Source organism: Elephas maximus, chromosome 26, assembly GCF_024166365.1.
Source record: "Elephas maximus indicus isolate mEleMax1 chromosome 26, mEleMax1 primary haplotype, whole genome shotgun sequence".
Classification (NCBI taxonomy): Eukaryota; Metazoa; Chordata; class Mammalia; order Proboscidea; family Elephantidae; genus Elephas; species Elephas maximus.
In genome coordinates, this window is record NC_064844.1 from 19,385,795 (window position 1) to 19,405,213 (window position 19,419).

Below are 19,419 nucleotides of genomic sequence, written 5' to 3' on the forward strand. Positions count from 1 at the left end.
CGGCTGGCTCTGGATGGAGGCCCGGATGTGACCCACCTATTTTACATGTGCTTTGAAGGGAAGTGGAACTAACGTAAGCTAAAGAGCCCTAGGAAGAGGCCCACTTAGGTGTACAAGCAAGATACTACCAGTGCAGAATTACTCATTACAAGTAGAAGGCAGTCGATACCACAGCAAAATTAACCGAAGATCTTGAGTACACATTACCGCGATACCACAGTAATGGCACAACATGGCTGATTCTGAGCCCTAACTATAAACCCTGCACTGAGCTAGACATTGGGGATTCAAATATGAACAAAAACTAGAGGTACAGCCTATTGAGAGGAAAAGGGAAGTAGATAATTAGGACTCCCTGAGTGGTGCAAACGGTTAATATAACCAGTTGCTAACCAAAAGTTTGGAGATTCGAGTCCACCCAGAGACACCTTGGGAGAGAGGTCTGGCTACCTGCTTACGAAAAATTCAGCCATTGAAAACCCTCTGGAGCACAGCTCTACTCTGACCCACATGAGGGCACCATGAGTTGGAAATGACACAAGGGCAACCAGTACTGGTACTAGACAGGTAATTACATTATATGTTCCTGTAGGGAAGTATATATGGGCCATGGGAACCCAGAGAGGGAGGGAGTGTTTGGGGGAGCTGAGGACCACTTCATAGAGAAGATAGTTAAGTTCAGAGAACCTGAGCTGGACAGATTTAAAGCCAGAAGGTGAAAATTAACAGGCAGGTAAACAATTTTCCTGGGTCTGTCATTCAAAGGCGGACCAGGTTACTAAGGTTAGGAGGTCACTGTTGTTGTCGTGTGCTGTTGAGTGAATTCCCGACTCATAGTGACCCTATAGGACGCAGTAGAACTGCCCCGTAAGGTTTCCAAAGCCGTAAATGTTTATGGAAGCAGACTGCCCCATCTTTCTCCTGCGGCGCCGCTGGTAGGTTCGGATCGCCAGACTTTCAGTTAGCAGTGAGTGCTTTAACCAGTGTGCCACCAGAGCTCCTTTGGAGGTTACCTGGAATTGCAACAAGCCAAAAAAGACCGCAGGAACATGGGATGTGTAGGAAGGGAGGGAACTTGCTGCAAACAACAGCTCAGAGGAAATAAAATCACCAAGTTCTAAGAAAGTAGCCGCAGGGCAGCTCAACAAGTCTGCAGAAGATATCATGCTCCCCTGAAGCTGTTTTTAACTGGTTGTCATGTGCATCTTAATGAAGTGACATTTGATGAAAGTTGGGAATTTTCCAGGGAGAGAAAAAATTAGCAAAAGTTCTAAACACCTAAGAAACATTCCTGGGGAAAGCTGGGTTTCTTTGTACAATGGGAGGCAGCGCCTTCCTCAAGGTGCGAGAGGCTTACCGTTTTAGTTCTGGGTGCCCAAAGACGATTGAAGGTGTTTGTATTGTGAACATTTAAAGGGGTTCACTTGATAGGGCAAGTAAAGTACCTTCCGGACAACAGTCCCCTTTCTGGGAAATGTGAAAAACCAGGGCTTCATCTGAACGGTTGTGTTGGGATGCCATTTTAAATTAAAAAAAAAATAATAATAAGAGACCCATAAATACAGTGGCTTAAACCAGATAGAAGCAGTCCAAAGCAGATCTGGTGGCTTGACACTGTTGTGCCCCCACACACTCTACCCTTTTGTTCTGCTGTCTTCAACATGTGGCTTTTGCTTTATGGTCCCAGATGGTTAATTCTAGTTCCCACCATCCTGTCTGTGTTTTAGCCATCAGGGAGGGGAACCCAGGAGACGAAGGCCACACCCATTTTCTAAGGCATGATCTGAAAGTGCACAGACCACTTCCAGTGACATCCCACTGGTCAGAACTTCATCACACGGTACCTCCAAGTGCAAAAGAGGCTGGGAAGTGAGGCCTTTAGCTGGGTGGCCATGCGCCCAGCTGGGGTTCTGTAACTAAAGGAAGAAGGAGCCTCTGGTTATGGGGGACAGCCAGTACTGTCTGAGGCCACAGTCTTTCCCCCCAAGTTTTGTTTTAATGAAGCTATCAAATACAGCAGTTTCCTAATAACTTTCTTTTCATTAGAAAAAAAAATTCAGGAAACTTGCCCTCTCATTAAAGTGACTCCATGTTACTGAAAGACAAGTCAGATAGTCTTCCTTGGGCTTGTTTATTCCCTCTAGTTGGATGGAGAAACAGCTTTAAAAAACCTTTCTTCCCAGTGAGCTAAGAACTAATTTGCGAGCCCAGTTTGATGTGGCGCCTCCCTGGTACCATGCCAGCCCCCGGTTGCACCTTCTGAACCACTGATACGTTTTGTACACTCAGAACAGAGACTCCATGGCCCCCGAGCTGAAGCAGTGGGTCCAGTTGGTCATCTCGTCCTGTGAAGACCATCTTCCCACAGAGTCCAGGCTGGCCGCTGCAGAGGTCCTCGCCAACACCACACCATATTTCCTCACCAACCCCCATCCGATTATTGGTAAGTCAGCTGAGGGCGGAGAAGTCGATTGCATCTAACTCACCAAAGCATGAATAGACACACTAGACAAAAAAAGAAGGAAAGGTGAAAAATGGCAGCAGTCACCATACCATTGTATCTTTCAGATGTGTTTCAAATCTCTCCCGCCCTCTTAGTTCATATTCTAATCATTTTTTTTAATAATATTTTATTGTGTTTTTGGTGAAGGTTTACCAACAGTTTCAGTTCTCACTCAACAATTTCTACACAGATTGTTCGGTGACATTGGTTACACTCTTCATAATGCGTGAACATGCTCATTATTTCCATTCTGGTTGTTCCGTTTCTATTAATCTAGTTTCCCTGCCCCTTTACATTCTTGTCTTTGTTTTAAAGTAATTGTTGACGGTTTGGTCTCCTATAGGTGATCTTTTTTTAAGGCGCACAGTACTTATAGGTGGCATTATTTTTTGAGCCCATCTCTTATTTAGCTACAAGGCGATCTCTCAGGGGTTGGTTTCAGTTCAAGGTTTGAAGAGCATTTCAGGGCATAGTCTCAGGGAATCTTCCATCTCAACCAGTCCAGTAAGTCTGGTTTTTGTTTTGGTTTAGGAATTTGAGGTTCTGTTCCACATTTTTCTCCCATTCTATCAGGGTTCATCTATTGTGGTAGTGGTAGCTAGGCACCATCTAGTTCTTCTGGTCTCAGGTAGATGAGGCCATGGTTCATGTAGCTGTCTGTCCTACAGACTAGTTTCTTCTTTGAATCTTTGGTTTCCATCTTTCTCTTTTGCCCTGGATGAGTAGAGACCAATAGTTGTATCCTTGATTGTCATTTGCAACCTTTTAAGACCCAGACCCTAGTCACCAAACTAGAATGTAGAACATAACTTTATGAATGTGGTATGATGGATCACTTTTATATGGCCTTTCTAGCCATGGTCTTGTAACTCTCACCAAAAGACTGGGTGAGAGTATGCAAATAAGGTGCCTGTGGCCCACCATGGGCAGTGGACAGTTTGCTATAGTACTAATAAGGTACATGGCATTCTTGTGGGGATGGTACCATGCCAATAAGGTATATGGAACCCTAACAAGGGAATCGGTCAGTTTTGCCATCACACCAGGCTTAAAATGAGCCATCGCAGAGGCAGAAAGGGGGGACCTCACTACCACCAGGGTCCCTGTGCTGAGAACCTCCTAGACCCAAGAGACACAGAGAAAGAGCTGTAACACTGGAGACAGCCCAAGATAGTGAGAAGTGGCAGCAGCAGAACCAGAAGACCAGCGCAAGATGGTGCAGTGGGCTTCCCAGCCCAGGGAGCAAGGTGGTTATAGTGGGTGTGCTGACCCGCAGAGCGAGAGAGCTAAGCACCTTCGGTCAGGAAGCTTCCTAGCAGAGTGGCGTACCTCTGGGCACTTGTTGGTGGAGGTAGGCTTGCCAACCCATGCAGCGAGAGAGCTGAGGGCCTTTGGACCAAGGCTTACTGGTGGAGTAGGGTGCCCCTGGGCACTTACTGGCAAAGCTAAAGAGCTTTATAACACTTGCCTGAGCAGGGCAGAGGCCAGGCTCAGAGGCTGAGGGCCTGAGAGAGGCCTGCCTGCAAGCACAGCTGAAAAGAGGCTGTCCTGATCAAAGACCTGTATCCTGAGTCATTCTTGATCCTGAATTGTAATGAACCGTGTAACTGTGAGTATGGTCTGTGAGTTCTTTGTGGCCACTGCAAAGAATTATCGAAGCCAACAGAGAAGTAGAGAGCGCTGTGGGAAAGGTGGCTGGTGTCAGAATTGGTAAGAGGTTTGGAGGGTGACCATATGTCTGACCTCACTGCAGTCAGCCTTGGGCTGTTGATGCTGAGAGTGACTCCCCTCCCCACCTTGTGAAGTTAGAGAAGGTCAGACGCTGCCCCCATACCATTTTTACAACCAACTATTCTAATCGGTTTTCACAAACAGCCTCTTAGCTGGTCTATTTGTTTCTAATTTTGTCCCTCAATACTTCTCCCCAAAGCTTCTGAAGAACCTCTGTGGTCTTTCTGAAATGCAAATCTGATCATTTCACTCCACCACTTAAAACCTTTGAGTGGGCTCCCATTGCCTTCAGAATAAAATCTAAACACCCTCTCCCATGGCTCCCAAGGCCCTTTCTGTTCTCACCCCTGCCCATCCCTTTCACCTCATTGTCTGCAGCTCCTAACACAGACTCCTGCCTCACCAGTAAGGAATGGTTCTCTAAACAAATCACTGTTGGGCTGACCTCTGTTTGTGTTTCAAGTCTCGGTCTAACTGTCACCTCTTCCAGGAAGCCTGTTGCAATAATCTTGGTGAAAAATCTCAGGTCTCTTCAAGCTATGACAGCAAGGAAGAAGAGAGAACATGCTCAAAAGGCATTTAGGAAGTAGAACCAACAGGGCTTTGTGGTGTTGAGGTTAATGTAAAAGGAAGATTCCAGGATGACTTCCAGGTTTCTCACTTTAATTCCTTTCGCTGAAGTTAGTTTCAAACTTCAGGTATTTTTGCGATATAGAAGTGGAGATATTTTGAAATCAGCTGGTTGTATGGCTCTTAGCTGGCTTCAAGCCATGTTGTCCACCTCCGTGTCTCTTACCTTTTGTCTCTCCACCCTTCAAAGGAGTAATTAGGAAAGGCTGTCATGTTCAATGATGTTTAAGAAAACCAAGCTTTAGGAAATCGTAAGGAAAACTCAGGGCCCAAAGCCATGTCCTCTCCTGCCGTGTTTAACCCCATATTATCATGCTATGATTTGCTTCCCATCCATTAGCAGGATTCTGTTTTTGTTCACCTCTTCTGTGCCAGCCCTGGAGAATAAGGAATGTTTGGTATAGTTGCGGAGAAGGAGTTTACAGACTAAAGGAAGAACTTGTTTCTGAGAATGTGAGATTCAAATTTTAAGTGTTATCAGAGTTCAGGCTGATGAAGTGTTTCACATCCCTGGATCTCTCTGGGAAACATCGTTTTCTTTGATATCCTTTGACTTCTTTTTTCTTAGTGACTGAATTCTCTTAAACCGTTCCAGACATTTCTCTCTCACCCAAAGGGAGATCAAGAGGGGGACCTTCTGTGACTGTGACTTAATCATCAGACCCAGAGGAATGAGGGCTAAGATTTATAACTTCGATCAAGTGAATCCAGTAAAGATAATACTATTTTGCAGCACGTTTTCTGGATAACTTTGGTCACTACCCCTACCCTAGTTTGTAACAGGCAAAATGTAAGTTGAATAACCTGGAATTCCTGTATGAAGTTGAATCGTGGCCAAAAAGCCGTTGGTTCCTGATGAATTGCTTGATGGTACAGTGCCAGTTGTAGCAGTACAGGGAATGAGGAGGGCCATCAGTTGTGGCTGATGGCCTGCAAAACCATGACAAATAGATGCTGAACTGCGAAACAAAGGGCGTAAAAGTACATGGGACAGGTAGAGGGCAGAGCAAAGTCAGTTAAGAGAAAAATAGAAATGGACTAAAGAGGGAAGATTGAGAATCTTGGGGATATAAGTGACCATGTTAAAGGGGAAACTGTTAAGAAAGGCAAGTATTAAACCTTAGAGAACAATTAGAAAGGATTGATTCTGAAAGACTGAGTAAACTTTAAAGCCAGATCTGTGATAAAGAAGAGAATAAAACCCAAATGGAGCTGTTGCTGTTCTTGATATGACATCAGCGGCCATGACTCTGATACCAGGTTCTCCATGGGAAGATGAGGGAAGGGGAAGACAAAGGGAAGTTCTGAGGATAGAGTCGTGTCCTCATGGAAGGTATAGGGTTGATGTGTGACGATCCTCCGTGGCCCGTCATTGCTGACCCCTGCAAGGCTGGCCACATAGCTGGGCCCCACCCCACCTGTGCAACACATGTTGTTTCTGGGAGGCCCTGCCCACATCGCCCTCATGAAGTCTGACTCAGTTACACCAGACCACTCTGATCTTTCTCTGTTTTGAGTCACAGCTACACAGTTTCATCCTTGGCTACTCATTTTCTTGTGTTCTTCACTTTAGATTGCTTTCGTCTTTTCCTTCCGGTCGTCCACAGCAGCATCCAGCCCAGGGTGACTAGACAGAGTCTGTGCCCACGGGTAATGACGGTCAGGACCCCCATAGGGTGGATTCAGGCTTGTGCCTTTATCACAGTTTCATGCCCTTTTCTTGACCCCACTCCCCACCCTCAAGCATAATCTTGATTGAAACGGTGCTTTCGAAACTTATAAACTAAAGCAGTCACTCAGATCAGCACTGGGCCAGTTTCTCCCAAAGCACTCTTGGTACATAAAGTTTCCTTCCTGAGAATTGTGAGTCATGGGGGCCAGCTGGGCCCAGAGCCTTGGTCAGCCAGACAGCACCTTCTAAGGGCCTAGCCCGGGGCTGGCTGCCTCCAGAAGTCCTGCCGTCCCCAAAAAGCAGTTGCAACCCTGACCTTTCAGGGCTCTCTTTCCTCCAGTATTTACCTCCCTCTCAGGTCGTCCTTTCTTGTGGTACTCAGGGCGGGGTGGGGCAGGGGGGAGAAACGCTGTTGTCTTCTACCGTGAATTTGAAGCAGCGTTCCTATCTGTTTGTAAATTGCATTCTGGTGTTGTTAGGTGCCGGCAGTCGTTTCCGACTCGTAGAGCCCCTATGTACAACAGAACAAAACACTGCCCAGTCTTGCGCCATCCTCATAATTGTTGCTATGTTTGAACCCCTTGTTACAGCCACTGTGTCAATCCATCTGGTGGAGAGCCTTCCTCTTTTTTGCTAACCCTCTGCTTTACCAAGCATGATGTCCTTCTCCAGGGACTGGTCCCTCCTGATAACATGTCCAAAGTACACAAGACAAAGTCTTGGCCGTTCTCGCTTCTAAGGAGCATTCTAGCCGTACTTCTTCCAAGACAGATTTGTTTGTCCTTCTGGCAGTCCACGATATATTCAGTATTCTTCACCAACACCGTAATTGAAATGCATCAATTCTTCTTCAGTCTTCCTTATTTATTGTCCAGCTTTTGCATGCATAGGAGGTGATTGAAAACACCGTGGCTTGTGTCAGGCACACCTTAGTCCTCAAAATGACATCTTCATTTTTTAACACTTTAGAGAGTTCTTTTGCAGCGAATTTGCCCAATGCAATGCATCCTTTGATTTCCTCACTGCCGCTTCCATGGGCATTGATTGTGGATTTAAGTCAATAAAATCCTTAACAACTTCAGTCTTTTCTTCATTTGTCATGACGTTGCTTACTGGTCCGCTTGTGAGGACTTTTCTTTTCTTTTTGTTAAGACATAACTCATACTGAAGGTTGTAGTCTTTGGTCTTCATCAGTAAGTACTTCAAGTCCTCTTAGCTTTCAGCAAGCAAGGTTGTGTCATCTGCATATCGCATGCAGGTCGTTAATGAGTCTTCCTCCAGTCCTGATGCCGTGCTCTTCTTCATATAGTCCAGCTTCTCAGGTTATTTGCTCAGCATACAGATTGAATAAGTATGGTGGAATGATCCAACCCTGACGCACACATTTCCTGATTTTAAACTGTGTAGTATCCCCTTGTTCTGTTTGAATGACTGCTTCTTGGTCATCTATGTACAGGCTCTGCAGGAGCACAAGTGTTCTGGAATATCATTAATATTAACTGCATTCTAGATCTTCCAACTCCTTTTGGTCTTCTCAGGGTTGCAGGATACCCTTGCTCTCTGGAGATGTGTCTTCACCCTACTGCAGAGTGAGGAACAAGCTGTCAGAGATGCAGCTGCGGAGATCGTGACAACTGCCCTGTCACAAGAAAATACCTCCCAGTCAACAGGTACCTCATTTTTATCCTTTTGCATTGCCGTCTTGCTCTAGGACAGGGGTTGGCAAGTTTTTTCTGTAAGTGGCCAGATAGTGAATATTTCAGGCTTTGTTGGTCATTTTGGTCTCTGTATCAACACTGACATTTTAGTACAAAAGCAACTGTCTTAGTTCCCTAGTGCTGCTGTAACAGAGATACCACAAATGGGTGGCATTAAAGAACAGAAATTCATTTTGTCAAAGTTCAAGAGGCTAGGCAGTCCTTCAAGTTTCTTGGCTTGTAGATTCATCTGTCTCCATCGTCATCAGATAGCGTGTCTTCACCCGCATGTGCTTGCATCTCTGGGTGAATATGCTATTCTTTATATAACTCAGAAGTGATTAAAGATCCACCCTATACTGGTGTGACCTCTACAAATCGATTGATCAATTAAGTTAGATTTACATTATGGAAGGTGATTACATTACATCCCCAGGTGTAAGAGTTAGGATTCCAACATATATTTTAGGGGGACACAGTTCAATCCATAAAAGCAGCCATAAACAATAGGTAAACAAATGGACATGACTGTGTTCCAGTAAAACTTTATTTCCAAAAATAGACAGCTGGCCAGATTTGGTCTGCTAGCCATAGTTTGCTGACTCCTGCTGTGCGACATCACAGAGAAAAATTATTTTCAAAGGCAGAAACCTAATAAACAGTGCACGGTCTTTTGTTCGTTGCATTGTTGTTCTGTTTAAATAAAGCCAAGTCTTGATTGCCTGTGTGGTTATGTAACCCGGGAATTACAGCTTCATCACTTCATTCCTACATAAGTTTTTACATGTGACAAAAACAGGTGAGAATAAGTTAAGTTTTTCTTCTTTGTGCCCTGGCTCCTCATTTGGTGGACACATTAACCTGGGAGGCAGGAGGAAGGAGAAGGGGGAGCAGCTCACCCAAGTAGTTACAAGCAGCCCAAATCCACGATATGAGCTGTGATAGCCCAGGGCCCTGGGGTTAGCTGTCTGTGGTGGCAGGTGCTGTGGAAGCAAAGAACTGCTGGCTACAGGTGGAAAATGGTCTGCTGGGTAGAGTGAGATGCGAGGTCACCCCTCTGGACAAGTGGCCATCTGGGAGAGTGGGTACTTTGACTGGACTTGGCATTCCCTCTCCTTGGGGCTGGATGTCAAGGAGCATCTCTGGTCCCTCATCCCAAAGAGAAGCCAGAAAAACATTTGAGGCAAGTAGTCACAAGCTGAGCAAGCCGGTTGTCTTCAGCTGGGTTCTCTAGAAAAGCAAAACCTATAAAGTGTATAAATATAGAGAGAGAAAGATTTATATCAAAGAAATGGCTCACGTGATTGTAGAGACTAGACTGTCCCAAGTCTGTGGATTAGCATAGAGGCTTCTCCTGAATCCTGTAGCTGCAGGAGCTGGCAAACCCAAGATCCAGGTCAGAGAGCAGGGTTCCACTGATAGGCTGTGAAGATCAACAAATTCCAAGATCGGCAGATAAACTGATAGCTCAAGTCCCAAGAACCGGAGGTCAGACGAACAGGAGGCAGCCACAGAATCCAGAGCAAGCAAAAAGCCAGAAGGTCTGCTTATATTCAGATGCAGGCCACATCCCCAAGGAAACTCCCTTTCAACTGATTGACTACTCAGAGCAGATCCCATCCACATATAAACACTGAGAATCATGGCCCAGCCAAGTTGACACGCAATCTTAACCATCACACTGATTTACCTTAACAGCAGAATGGCAGGGGACACTGTATAGCTGTACAGTTTGTGATGAGGGCCCATGCTCTGTGGCCCCATGTCCCCGTGGCTTGGGCTGCTTACTGTGTTGGCACAAAGGGCTGCGGTCCCTGGAAGCTTCCCTTGGGATGTGTGAACTTCCCCATATCTGAGTCCTCAGTTGTAGTGATCGTGTGTTTTTCTCTGCTTCTATGGAAGAAGATAGTTTTTGGATAATCACCCAGTGATACTACTCTGGGGCAAGTTTAGTCAGGGTTGGCTGTGCTGCTCAGTGGGAAAGCATCCGGCCTAGTGCTGCAGTAAGGAGCAAGTAGGCTTCTCTCCACCCGCTCCCATCCTGTCAAAAGCAAAAGGGGTCTGTTTCCCTGTCATACTTCTTTGATATATAAAATTCTGCCACTTCTTCCTTTTTCCAGTTGCAGGTTTTCCTTAGAAGGAAACACAGGGCACCCAGCGAGTGCTCAGTAAATATTTGATGGAATATAATAATATTCATTAGGTTTTCCTAGGACTCTCATCCAGTGTTTGGAAAGATCATTTCGTAGAGGAATTCACTACATAGAAGAATTCTATCATCTTTGCTCTACTACTTTTATTTCTGTCAGAATTTTTCCATGTTTACTTATAATGAAAATATATTACCATGTTCTCCTTCTGTCTTTTAAAAAAGATCGCTTTCTTCCACCTTCTAAGAAATACTAGTTTGTCTTTTCTCAAGAAATAGAAACCAGTTCAGTTCACTACTTACGTACTGAGTGCCTCCTGCATGTAAAGCCTCAAGTGTGAGAGAGCCTCTGAAGGAGTGAAAAATTTTAAAGCTACTTGTCTGTTATTGTATTTTTCATCTTGGTCTTTAAAAAAAGATTTGAGGTGTGAAAAGAACAAGTACTCTATGACTCCTATAGGGTTGCTATGAGTCAGAATTGACTTGGTGGCAACGGGTTTGGTTTATCTATGACAACAACTAAATACAGCACGTTACCCCAGACCCAGTCCTGTACTATGGGGAGCAAAGCCATGAAGGAACTTACTAGAACAATTGACAAAATTGGCATATTGTTTGTAGATTGGATAAAAGTAGTGCATCAATGTTAGACTTCCTAAATTCGATAACGGCACTGTGGTTTTCTAAGGGAATATCATTGTTCTTCGCACACAGGCACTGAAATATGAAGGGGAAGAGACATAACATTTGCAACTTACTCTCAAATGGTTCAGAAAAAAATAAAGATACGTGTGCATATAAATATCAAAGAGATATACATAAAAAAATGTGTAGAGGGAGTATATGTGAGTTCTCTTGTGATACAATTTTCTCTGTTTGAAATTATTTCAGAATAAAAAGTTTTGTTTTTTTAAAATCGAATTTTCACATGGAGACAAGACCAACACATCAGCACCTAATGTTAGAACATCAACAATTCAGCCCTCAGAGGGACTTCTTCCTCCTCCAATTACATGCAAACGTTATCCCACACCTTTTTTAAGTGAATTTCTGCATCCAAGAAGTCAAATTCAACTGAGACTCCTCCGACTCAAAGATCTCAGCAATACAGCCTCCCCATTGTGGTGGCACTCGTTGAGACTGAGCTCGGCTCCCCAGTGTCCCACCTCTTCTGCCTGGTTAGCGAGGCTTGCTCAGAGCCTCCACGGTACAGCTTGATTTTCTCGAGCATAGAACACTGATCTTTTCTTTCAAACCAAAAATAGCATTGAAGACGAGAATCACTCTGATTTTTCGCTTTAGTCAGAAGTTTCGCCAACTGATTCTTGTTTTGTCTTAACATCTTGCCTTGTTTTAACATCTCTTAAGGCTATCAAGCAGACGAGTGCAACTTTTCACATTCCTTCAGCATAGGAGTTGTGTACTCTCCCGGGGATTTTGTGGAATATACTGCTCATGGTTTCTTTCCCCTTTGGTGTTCCAAGTTAATTATTACTGTTGAATCCTGACTCCCTTAAAAATATGTGTTGTTTTTCCCCTGAATCAGTGGTTTAATAAATGCCACAGCAAAAGATTATTGTTATTTTAGTATTTATTATCTTCCTTGAGAAGTCAAAATTACAATGAAAAAAAAAAATTAAAATCTCACTTTTCCTTCTAAAAAAAAAAAACAGGGACTCCCTATCGGAGATCTAATACTGTAATTGAGGGCTGCATCAGACAAAAATTGCTTTGATCTCATACCTGCTACAAGCGAACGGCCTGCTAGGGGGACCTGGAGAAGTGCAGGATGCACCCTACAGTAGGGCAGTGAGTGGACTTGTATGGCCAGAACACGGGGCTGGGGTCTAGCAGGAGAAAGGTGGGGCTTAAGAGGAGGAGCAGGAGATAAACCTAGATAGGTGGGAACACCCACACTCAGATGACTTTGAATGCCAACCCAAGGAGGATAGGCAGCCTTCTGTAGGTAACCCAGCAGGTTTTAGGCACGCTCTCTGGCAGCAGGGTGTGAGACAGATTGGGACTGGGGTGAGGGAGGCAGGGCTCCTCATGAGCTGTCAGCAGTAATGATGGGATGGAGAGGAAAGAATCTATTTGTGCAAGTATTAGGGTTAAACTCAACAGGATTTGGGGGCGGGTGCTTATGAAAGATGGGTGAAAACGAGAGGGTGAGATGACGTCAAGGTTTCAAGCTATGGGGGATCCAAGGGAAACAGTCTAGCTGTGCTTCGGGCTGCGGCATTCCAGGAAGGGAAGCTACCAGGAACCAGGAAATGCACCGAGAGACCACAAGTCAGTGTGATCTGGGACAAAGTATTCCTTAGGCCTTGAAGACATTGACAATGAAAACCAAGAGGGCAAAAGGGAGCCTTTATCTGCAATAGGAACAGACTGAACTGTACAGGCTCTGCCCTGCCCTCTCCAACGCTCAGCACAGTGATCCTGGGAGCCCCAGGATGGATGCGTTGTTCCCCTTTTTGCCTGCTGAACTTTCCTGTCCTTCACTCTCACGGAAGCATGAACCTCACAGCCTATTCACAGATCTCTCTGTGAGCCACCTCAGGCTCCTTCAGCCTTAGGAAGGATGGATTTCCCAGAGCACTGGCAGCAGGACCCCCTTCCCCACTTTACCAGTCAGGGAGCATGCAAAGAGGAACATAAGAAATGGCATTTCTAGGTTTTCAGGGAAGGGCATTGACATTTACAGCTTTGTACAGGCAGGACTGCAGATGAAGCTATGCTTTTCCCCTTTCCACACTCTGACTTTACCTTAAGCCTTAAGATGCTCTAGAAGGAGCTCCAGCCTGAGAACAGGAGGTACCAGGGTCATCGGCTCTGCTTAGTTCCTCCTCCCCTGGGATCCCAGCCCTCTTCCACCCCAGCAGGTCACTCATATTTGCTTTAATGCTATATGAGGATTTAATGTCAGATGGCATTTGAACAAAGGTTTTGGGAGGAGGAGGGAGCTGAAGCCTGGGCAGTATTTAAATCCATAAAGTTGTGTGATTCTTGAGTCAGGCAGAGTTCTGGGTGAGAGCGGGGGAGGAACCTGGGAAGGTACAGGTGACTTCTCTGTAGAAGTATTCTTAGGAAGACAAATCTAAAAGACTACAAAGAAATACCAACCTGTGGCTCTTTTTGAAATTTTAACTCCAAGTATTTCTTTCCCACTACCGGGTCCCTCCTCACAAAATGTCATGTAAAACTTCTGCTCATCTGGCCAAAATATAAATTTAGGTGGTAATGCGTTCAATCCTCTATAACACCCCAGTCTTTCCAGCCTCTTGGATCTCTTTCTCTGAATCCCTACAGCATTTAATTATGGCATCATCTGAAATTGTTAGGTGCCATCGAGTCGGTTCTGACTCATAGCGACCCTACGTGCAACAGAATGTAGCGCTGCCCAGTCTTGTGTCATCTTCCTAATCATTGCTGTGTTTGAGTCCATCGTTGCTGCCACTGTGTCAGTTCAACTTGTTGAGGGTCTTCTTCTTTTTTGCTGACCCTCTTCCTGCCAAGCATGATGCCCTTCTCCAGGGACTGGTCCCTCCTGATAACATGTCCAGAGTAAGTGAGACGAAGTCTTGCTGTCCTTGCTTCTGAGGAACATTCTGGTTGTACTTCTTCCAAGGCAGATTTGTTTGTTCTTCTGGCAGTCCATGGTATATTCTGTAATCTTCACCAGTACCCTAATTTAACTGCATCAATGCTTCTTTGGTCTTCCTTATTTGTTGGTCAGCTTTCACGCGCATATGAGGTGATTAAAAATACCATGGCTTAGGTCAGGCACACCTTAGTCCTCAAAGTGAACCTTTGCTTTTTAACACTTTAGAGAGATAATCCCAAATAGTCCTTGATTCTCTACTCTATATTAGCTTATCTTTCATGTGCTTTAGTTTTATCTTCCCAGCTAGCCCTCAAGTTGAGAGATTGGAGCCTCTCTTTATTAGGAACACAGTAGGTGCTCAGTGTGTGTGGATGGTTCGATCTTTACCACAGTAGGCTGCCTGACAGTAAGTGTCTTCGTCAGTCCTTAGTTTCCCAAGGAGATTAGAGAGCTCTGAGCTTTAACTTTGAAACAAGAAAATCAAAACCAATTTACTTGCTGTTGAGTTGACTCCCACTCGTGGTGGTCCCGTGTGTTACAGAGTAGAACTGCTCCACAGGGTTTCCTGGACCGTAATCTCAATGGAACCAGATCTCCAGGCGTTTCTCTCGAGGTGATGCCAACTGGCTTTGAACCGCCAGCCTTTAGGTTCATAGTTGAGAGCAAACTGTTTGTGCCTCTTAGGGACCTTCATTGAAACAAGACAGACCCCCAGAACAAGCCAACTGACCTTCATGCCGGAACCAGCTCAAGGGGCGGTGTTTTTCATTGATTCATACAAACTAGAGCTCTCCAACTCCCCAGTCTTTATGAGCGACTCACTGTCTGGGTCTTCCAGGGTAAGAGTTTGGCAGCCCTCAGACTGCAGGGCCAAGGAGCCAGCGGGGGCAGCAGGGGCAATGGCCCTGGGTTAAGACAGAACTTAACCAGGCTCAGGAGGCTCCTGTGCCTGGCCCTGTGAACTTTAGGGACCGGAATAATGATAGAGCTTAGCAGGGAGGCGGAAGAGTGGCAACAGGAACAGGATGTAGAAAATTGAGACTGAGAGGTTAGAGAGCAGTCGACAAGTCACATTGTGGGGTGAGGAGTCAAAACAGTCATGTAGCCCAGGGCAAGGGGAAAAAGAAAAGAACCGGTGCCTGCTCAGCTTCCCCAACAATGTATTCCTCTGCCCCCACACACAGTACACTCATGTACTCCCTCATCACCCATGCAGAGCCCGTGAGCTAGGGTGACAGTATGAATATGTCTCTCATGCTCAGCCCTTAAGTGAGCAGGGAGGGAGTGCCTGGGAAGAGAGATAGGGAGCCCTGGGTCACTGTGACATTACACTGAGGCCCCACGGTGAGACAGCCCAGTCACCAAAGCTGCCCTGACCCTATGGGCTTCACATTGAGTCACAGACAGTTCTGCTCCCGGAACCTCTGCCCGCCGAGGCCCCCTGCCCACCCAGAGGCAGGCCAGCCAGAGGCCCTGTGCTTTTTTCAGTCCCTTCAGGTTCACAGGTCAGGCCCTGGTAGGGCTTTCCAAGTATCCCCTCCCTCCTCTATCCACCGTCCAGTAGGTTCTTTCCCTAATCTACTCAGATACACCCTCTCCAGAGTAGCTTTTCTGTTCTCCGATCCCATAGCCGGGACCCAGACTCAGACTCCCCAAGTGAGTTCCGGCCTCAGGGCCTTTGCACTAGCTGCCCTGTCTCCCTGGAATGCTCTTTCCTGATTCCACAGGGCTGACTCCTTGTCTTTCCAATCTCAGCTTCAGTGTCATCTCCTCAGAGGACCTGCTTTGACCTCTCAGTCTGCAATAGCCACCGAGTCATTGGCGTCATTCGCTGTCACTTCACCCTGATTTAATGCTCTGCACAGTCCTTTCACATCTTATCATTTTCCTGTTTATTTACTTTTTTAATTTGTTGTTTGTCTCCCTCCACCAGAATAAAAGTTCTGAGAGGGTAGGATTTTGGTCTGTTTAGATCTTTGCTGTATTTCTAGAACCTGGCACATGACAAATGCTCCACCGAATGACTGTTGGATGATTGACTGGAGGAACACGTCAATCACAGTGAGAGGTCCTTGTGGCTCAGTGGTAGAATTCTCACCTTCCATGCAGGAGACCCGGGTTTGATTCCTGGCCAGGGCACCTCATGCGTAGCCATCACCTGTCTGCCGTTGGAGGTTTGCATGTTACTGTGATACTGAACAGGTTTCAGTGGAGCTAAGATAAACTGGAAAGAAAGGCCTGGTGATCTACTTCCAAAAATCAGCCAATGAAAACAGTATGGATCTCAATAGTCTGGTCTGAGATCCGTCAGAGGGTTGGCGCAAGTTGGGCTGTGTTTTGTTTGGTGCCTGGGATCCCCACGAGTTGAGCCAAACAACAGCAGTCAATCACAGCAGCTAAATTAAACTCAATAAAGAGATTAGTGTTTTTAGAATCAATTTAAGGGGGAGTGGAGCTATTTGAGGAGCCCTGCTATATGGTCGCTATGAATCAGAATCAACTTGATGGCAATGGGTTTGGTTTGGTTTACCGGTGCCGTGGTTAAGCTCTTGGCTGCTAACCAAAAGGTAGGCAGTTCGAATCCACTAGACACTCCGAGTGGGGGAAAGATGTGGCAGTCTGCTTCCATAAAGATTTGTTGTGTTATTGTTAGGTGCCTTCGAGTCAGTTCTGACTCATAGCAACCCCATGTATAACAGAACGAAAAGTTGCCCTGTCTTGTGCAATCCTCAGAGTCGTTGCTATGTTTGAGCCTATTATTGCAGCCACTGTGTCAGTCTGTCTCATCGAGGATCTTCCTATTTTTCACTGACCCTCTGCTTTACCAGGCATGATGTGTTTCTCCAGGGATTGGTCCGTCGTAACAACACGTCTAAAATAAGTGAAACGAAGTCTTGCTATTTTTGCTTCTAAGGAACACTCTAGCTGTAGACTTCTGGCAGTCCATGATATATTCAGTAATCTTCGCCAACACCATAATTCAACTTCATCAATTCTTCTTTGGCCTTCCTTATTCATTGTTCAGCTTTTGGGAGTATTATAGCTTTACAAACCCTATGAGGCAATTCTACTCTGTCCCATAGGGTTGCTGTGAGTTGGAATCCACTCAACAGCAGCAGGTTTGGTTTTTGGTTTTGGGATTCTGTGTGTCTGTGAAGTTGCCCTGAGGTGGTAGATGCTTGTTTACAGATGAATTAGCCACCTCAGGCCCCACCGCTTTCAGAGACATTCATTCAACCAGGAAGGGAGAGTCTACTCCATCAGCCTTGTGGCAGGCCCTAGACTAACTGCTTCCCCCTCACCGTTCCATCCCATCTCATGCAGTTTTCACATCATTTCTTGAGCAAGAGTTTCATCCATAGGGGCCCACGGGCCTAGCACAGGGCTGGGCACTGGGAAGTGCCTGGTGGGGGAAGACCTGCCAGGTAGTTATCGGGCCCTGGTCGGGGGCTGGGGTCAGTGCAGAATGAATAATCTGGAAGGCATAAGGGAGGTAGCGGCAGCTCTGAGAGTGGGGTCCCCTTGCTTCTGGGGGCCCTGTCCCACAGGCTGCTCGCCGTGCACAGTGGGTAACAGTGGGAAGGGAGGATAACCATCACCCTCCGGGTGCTCCTGCTTCATTTCACCTCCTTTATTCCTCACCACTGGTGAGACTATCTGTAAGACGCTTTACTGTTTTCTCCATTTAAGATATGAATAAACTAAACTTCAGAGAGTTGAAGTAATGTAATGGGCCCAAGGTCTCAGGGAATATGAGTGTCAGAGCCAGAACTGGCACCCAGGTTCCTGTGGTGACAGTGGCCTTGCCTTTTCTAAGCCAAGGAGGGCGTCCTGAACCTGCCTCTAGGTCTGCAACCTAAGAGTTAAGAAATCATAACCCAAGAAAATGGATTAGGGACCCCAGGGCTCAGATAAAGAGAGTTCGTCCTAGGAAAGGACTAGGAGCTGTGGCCGGGTGGGCCATTGCCTCGAGAGATAGTGGGAGGTCCTGTATCAAGGCTGATTCTCTCCCTGTACCGTCATCTCTTTCCTGGAGGAAGGGAATCACATAAATCAGGAGTTTTTTTCCCCGAGTGTCATATCATTAGTGGAAAATGGGCCTAAAACACAGATCTACTGAGACACATGGAATGGCACTCTCTCTACTGCCTCCCAAGCCTTGATTTCCAGAAAGGAAGTGGCAGAAATGTAGGGGTGCCCCTGGGAATAATCTGGACTCCTGGGATGGAGAGAACCCATTGCGGTGGGAGACGGTGCAGTGGTCATGGGCAGAGGAGGTGGAACGCTGCCTTGAAGTGCTGCTTGGAGGTGCTCCAGCAACGAAGGGTGGGGAGAACAGAGTGTTCTGTGAGACCAGGCATCTCCCAACAGTAAAAACCACACCCTGAGGCCAGCCCTGGGAGTCCACTGCCTGGGCCTCTCCTGGCCTCTCCCTCAGTGGCTGCCAGGGGGTCCATCTGTGGTGTGTCAGCAGGGCTGCAGGGGAGCGCACAGCAGTTAGGAAGTACAGCCTGGCTCCAGAGAGAACCTCTGCTTTACCAAGTGGAGGGTGAGGGGAAATGGCTGTCAAAGGAAGGTAGTTATGCAGAACTAGTTCTTTATTTTCTCATTGATTGAAAACAAAGGTGCTCAATTACAACCGGAAGCATAGTTCCTCTCCCAGCCCGCCCCCCCCACCTCCCGTCAGCTCCAGCTGCAGTGGAGTGCCTCAGTGGAGCTCCAGTTACCACATACCACATTTCACTTCTCATCAGCTGCTGTTCCCAGAGAGCCGGGCCCCCTGACGTTGGCCTGCGTCTCAGCAAGTGCGTCACTGGCAGCCAGCTTTCATGATGGGCAAAAGCAGATGCAAACTAATGCTCCCGTCTTAAATCTGGGAGCAGGTTGCGAGTGCTAGTGGGTACCCTGGGCAGCTGGGTTGCTGGGGTGATTGGATTGTTTCCATGGCCTCCCAGTGACTAAGCCCCAGAGAGACGACAACAGGCTCCTCTCTACGAAATGAGGGTCATTTTTGCATCATTTTGCCTCCTCTGTTGCTGCTCCCAAAAGCCAAGCTCCCTGGACCCAAGGTGACTGACCCCTCTGGGTGATGATAAGCCCACAGTCTGCGGCTTAGGCCATCTGGCGCTGATGTGGCTGCCAGGGCTGTGTCTTCCCTGTTAGTCCACGCCTGGCGATCTTTGTTCTCTTCTGGTCTTGGCCTCAGCTCTCCCCTTCTCTGCCCCCCTCTTCTGACCTAAGGAGCCTGCACTTTCCTCAGCTGGGCCATATCAAGGTACAAGACCCCTCTTCTCACCATCATGAGCAGCTTCCTCCTTGAACATAAAGCCAGTTTCTGGAGCTAGGGTTCACCTCCATGTCAGGGGTGCCCAGAGCCCCTGGGGCTGGTTAGGGTGACTGAGAAGTCTTACTGACCAGCAGCCCTCCTGC

General features: G+C 46.6%; 1 protein-coding gene across 6 annotated transcripts in view; it reads left to right on the top strand.

Annotated features, from left to right (window-relative positions):
• THADA (THADA armadillo repeat containing) overlaps positions 1 to 19,419 on the top strand; it is a 360,989-nt gene that overhangs the window by 295,461 nt on the left and 46,109 nt on the right. For 5 of the 6 annotated variants that reach the window (XM_049870444.1, XM_049870443.1, XM_049870447.1 and 2 more), the window contains 2 exons: positions 2,290 to 2,443; positions 8,075 to 8,206. In XM_049870444.1, the coding sequence (XP_049726401.1) occupies positions 2,290 to 2,443; positions 8,075 to 8,206 (286 nt within the window). Of the gene's footprint in view, positions 1 to 2,289; positions 2,444 to 8,074; positions 8,207 to 11,273; positions 11,366 to 19,419 lie in introns of those variants that run through there. The other variant, XM_049870449.1, reaches the window with a different exon arrangement.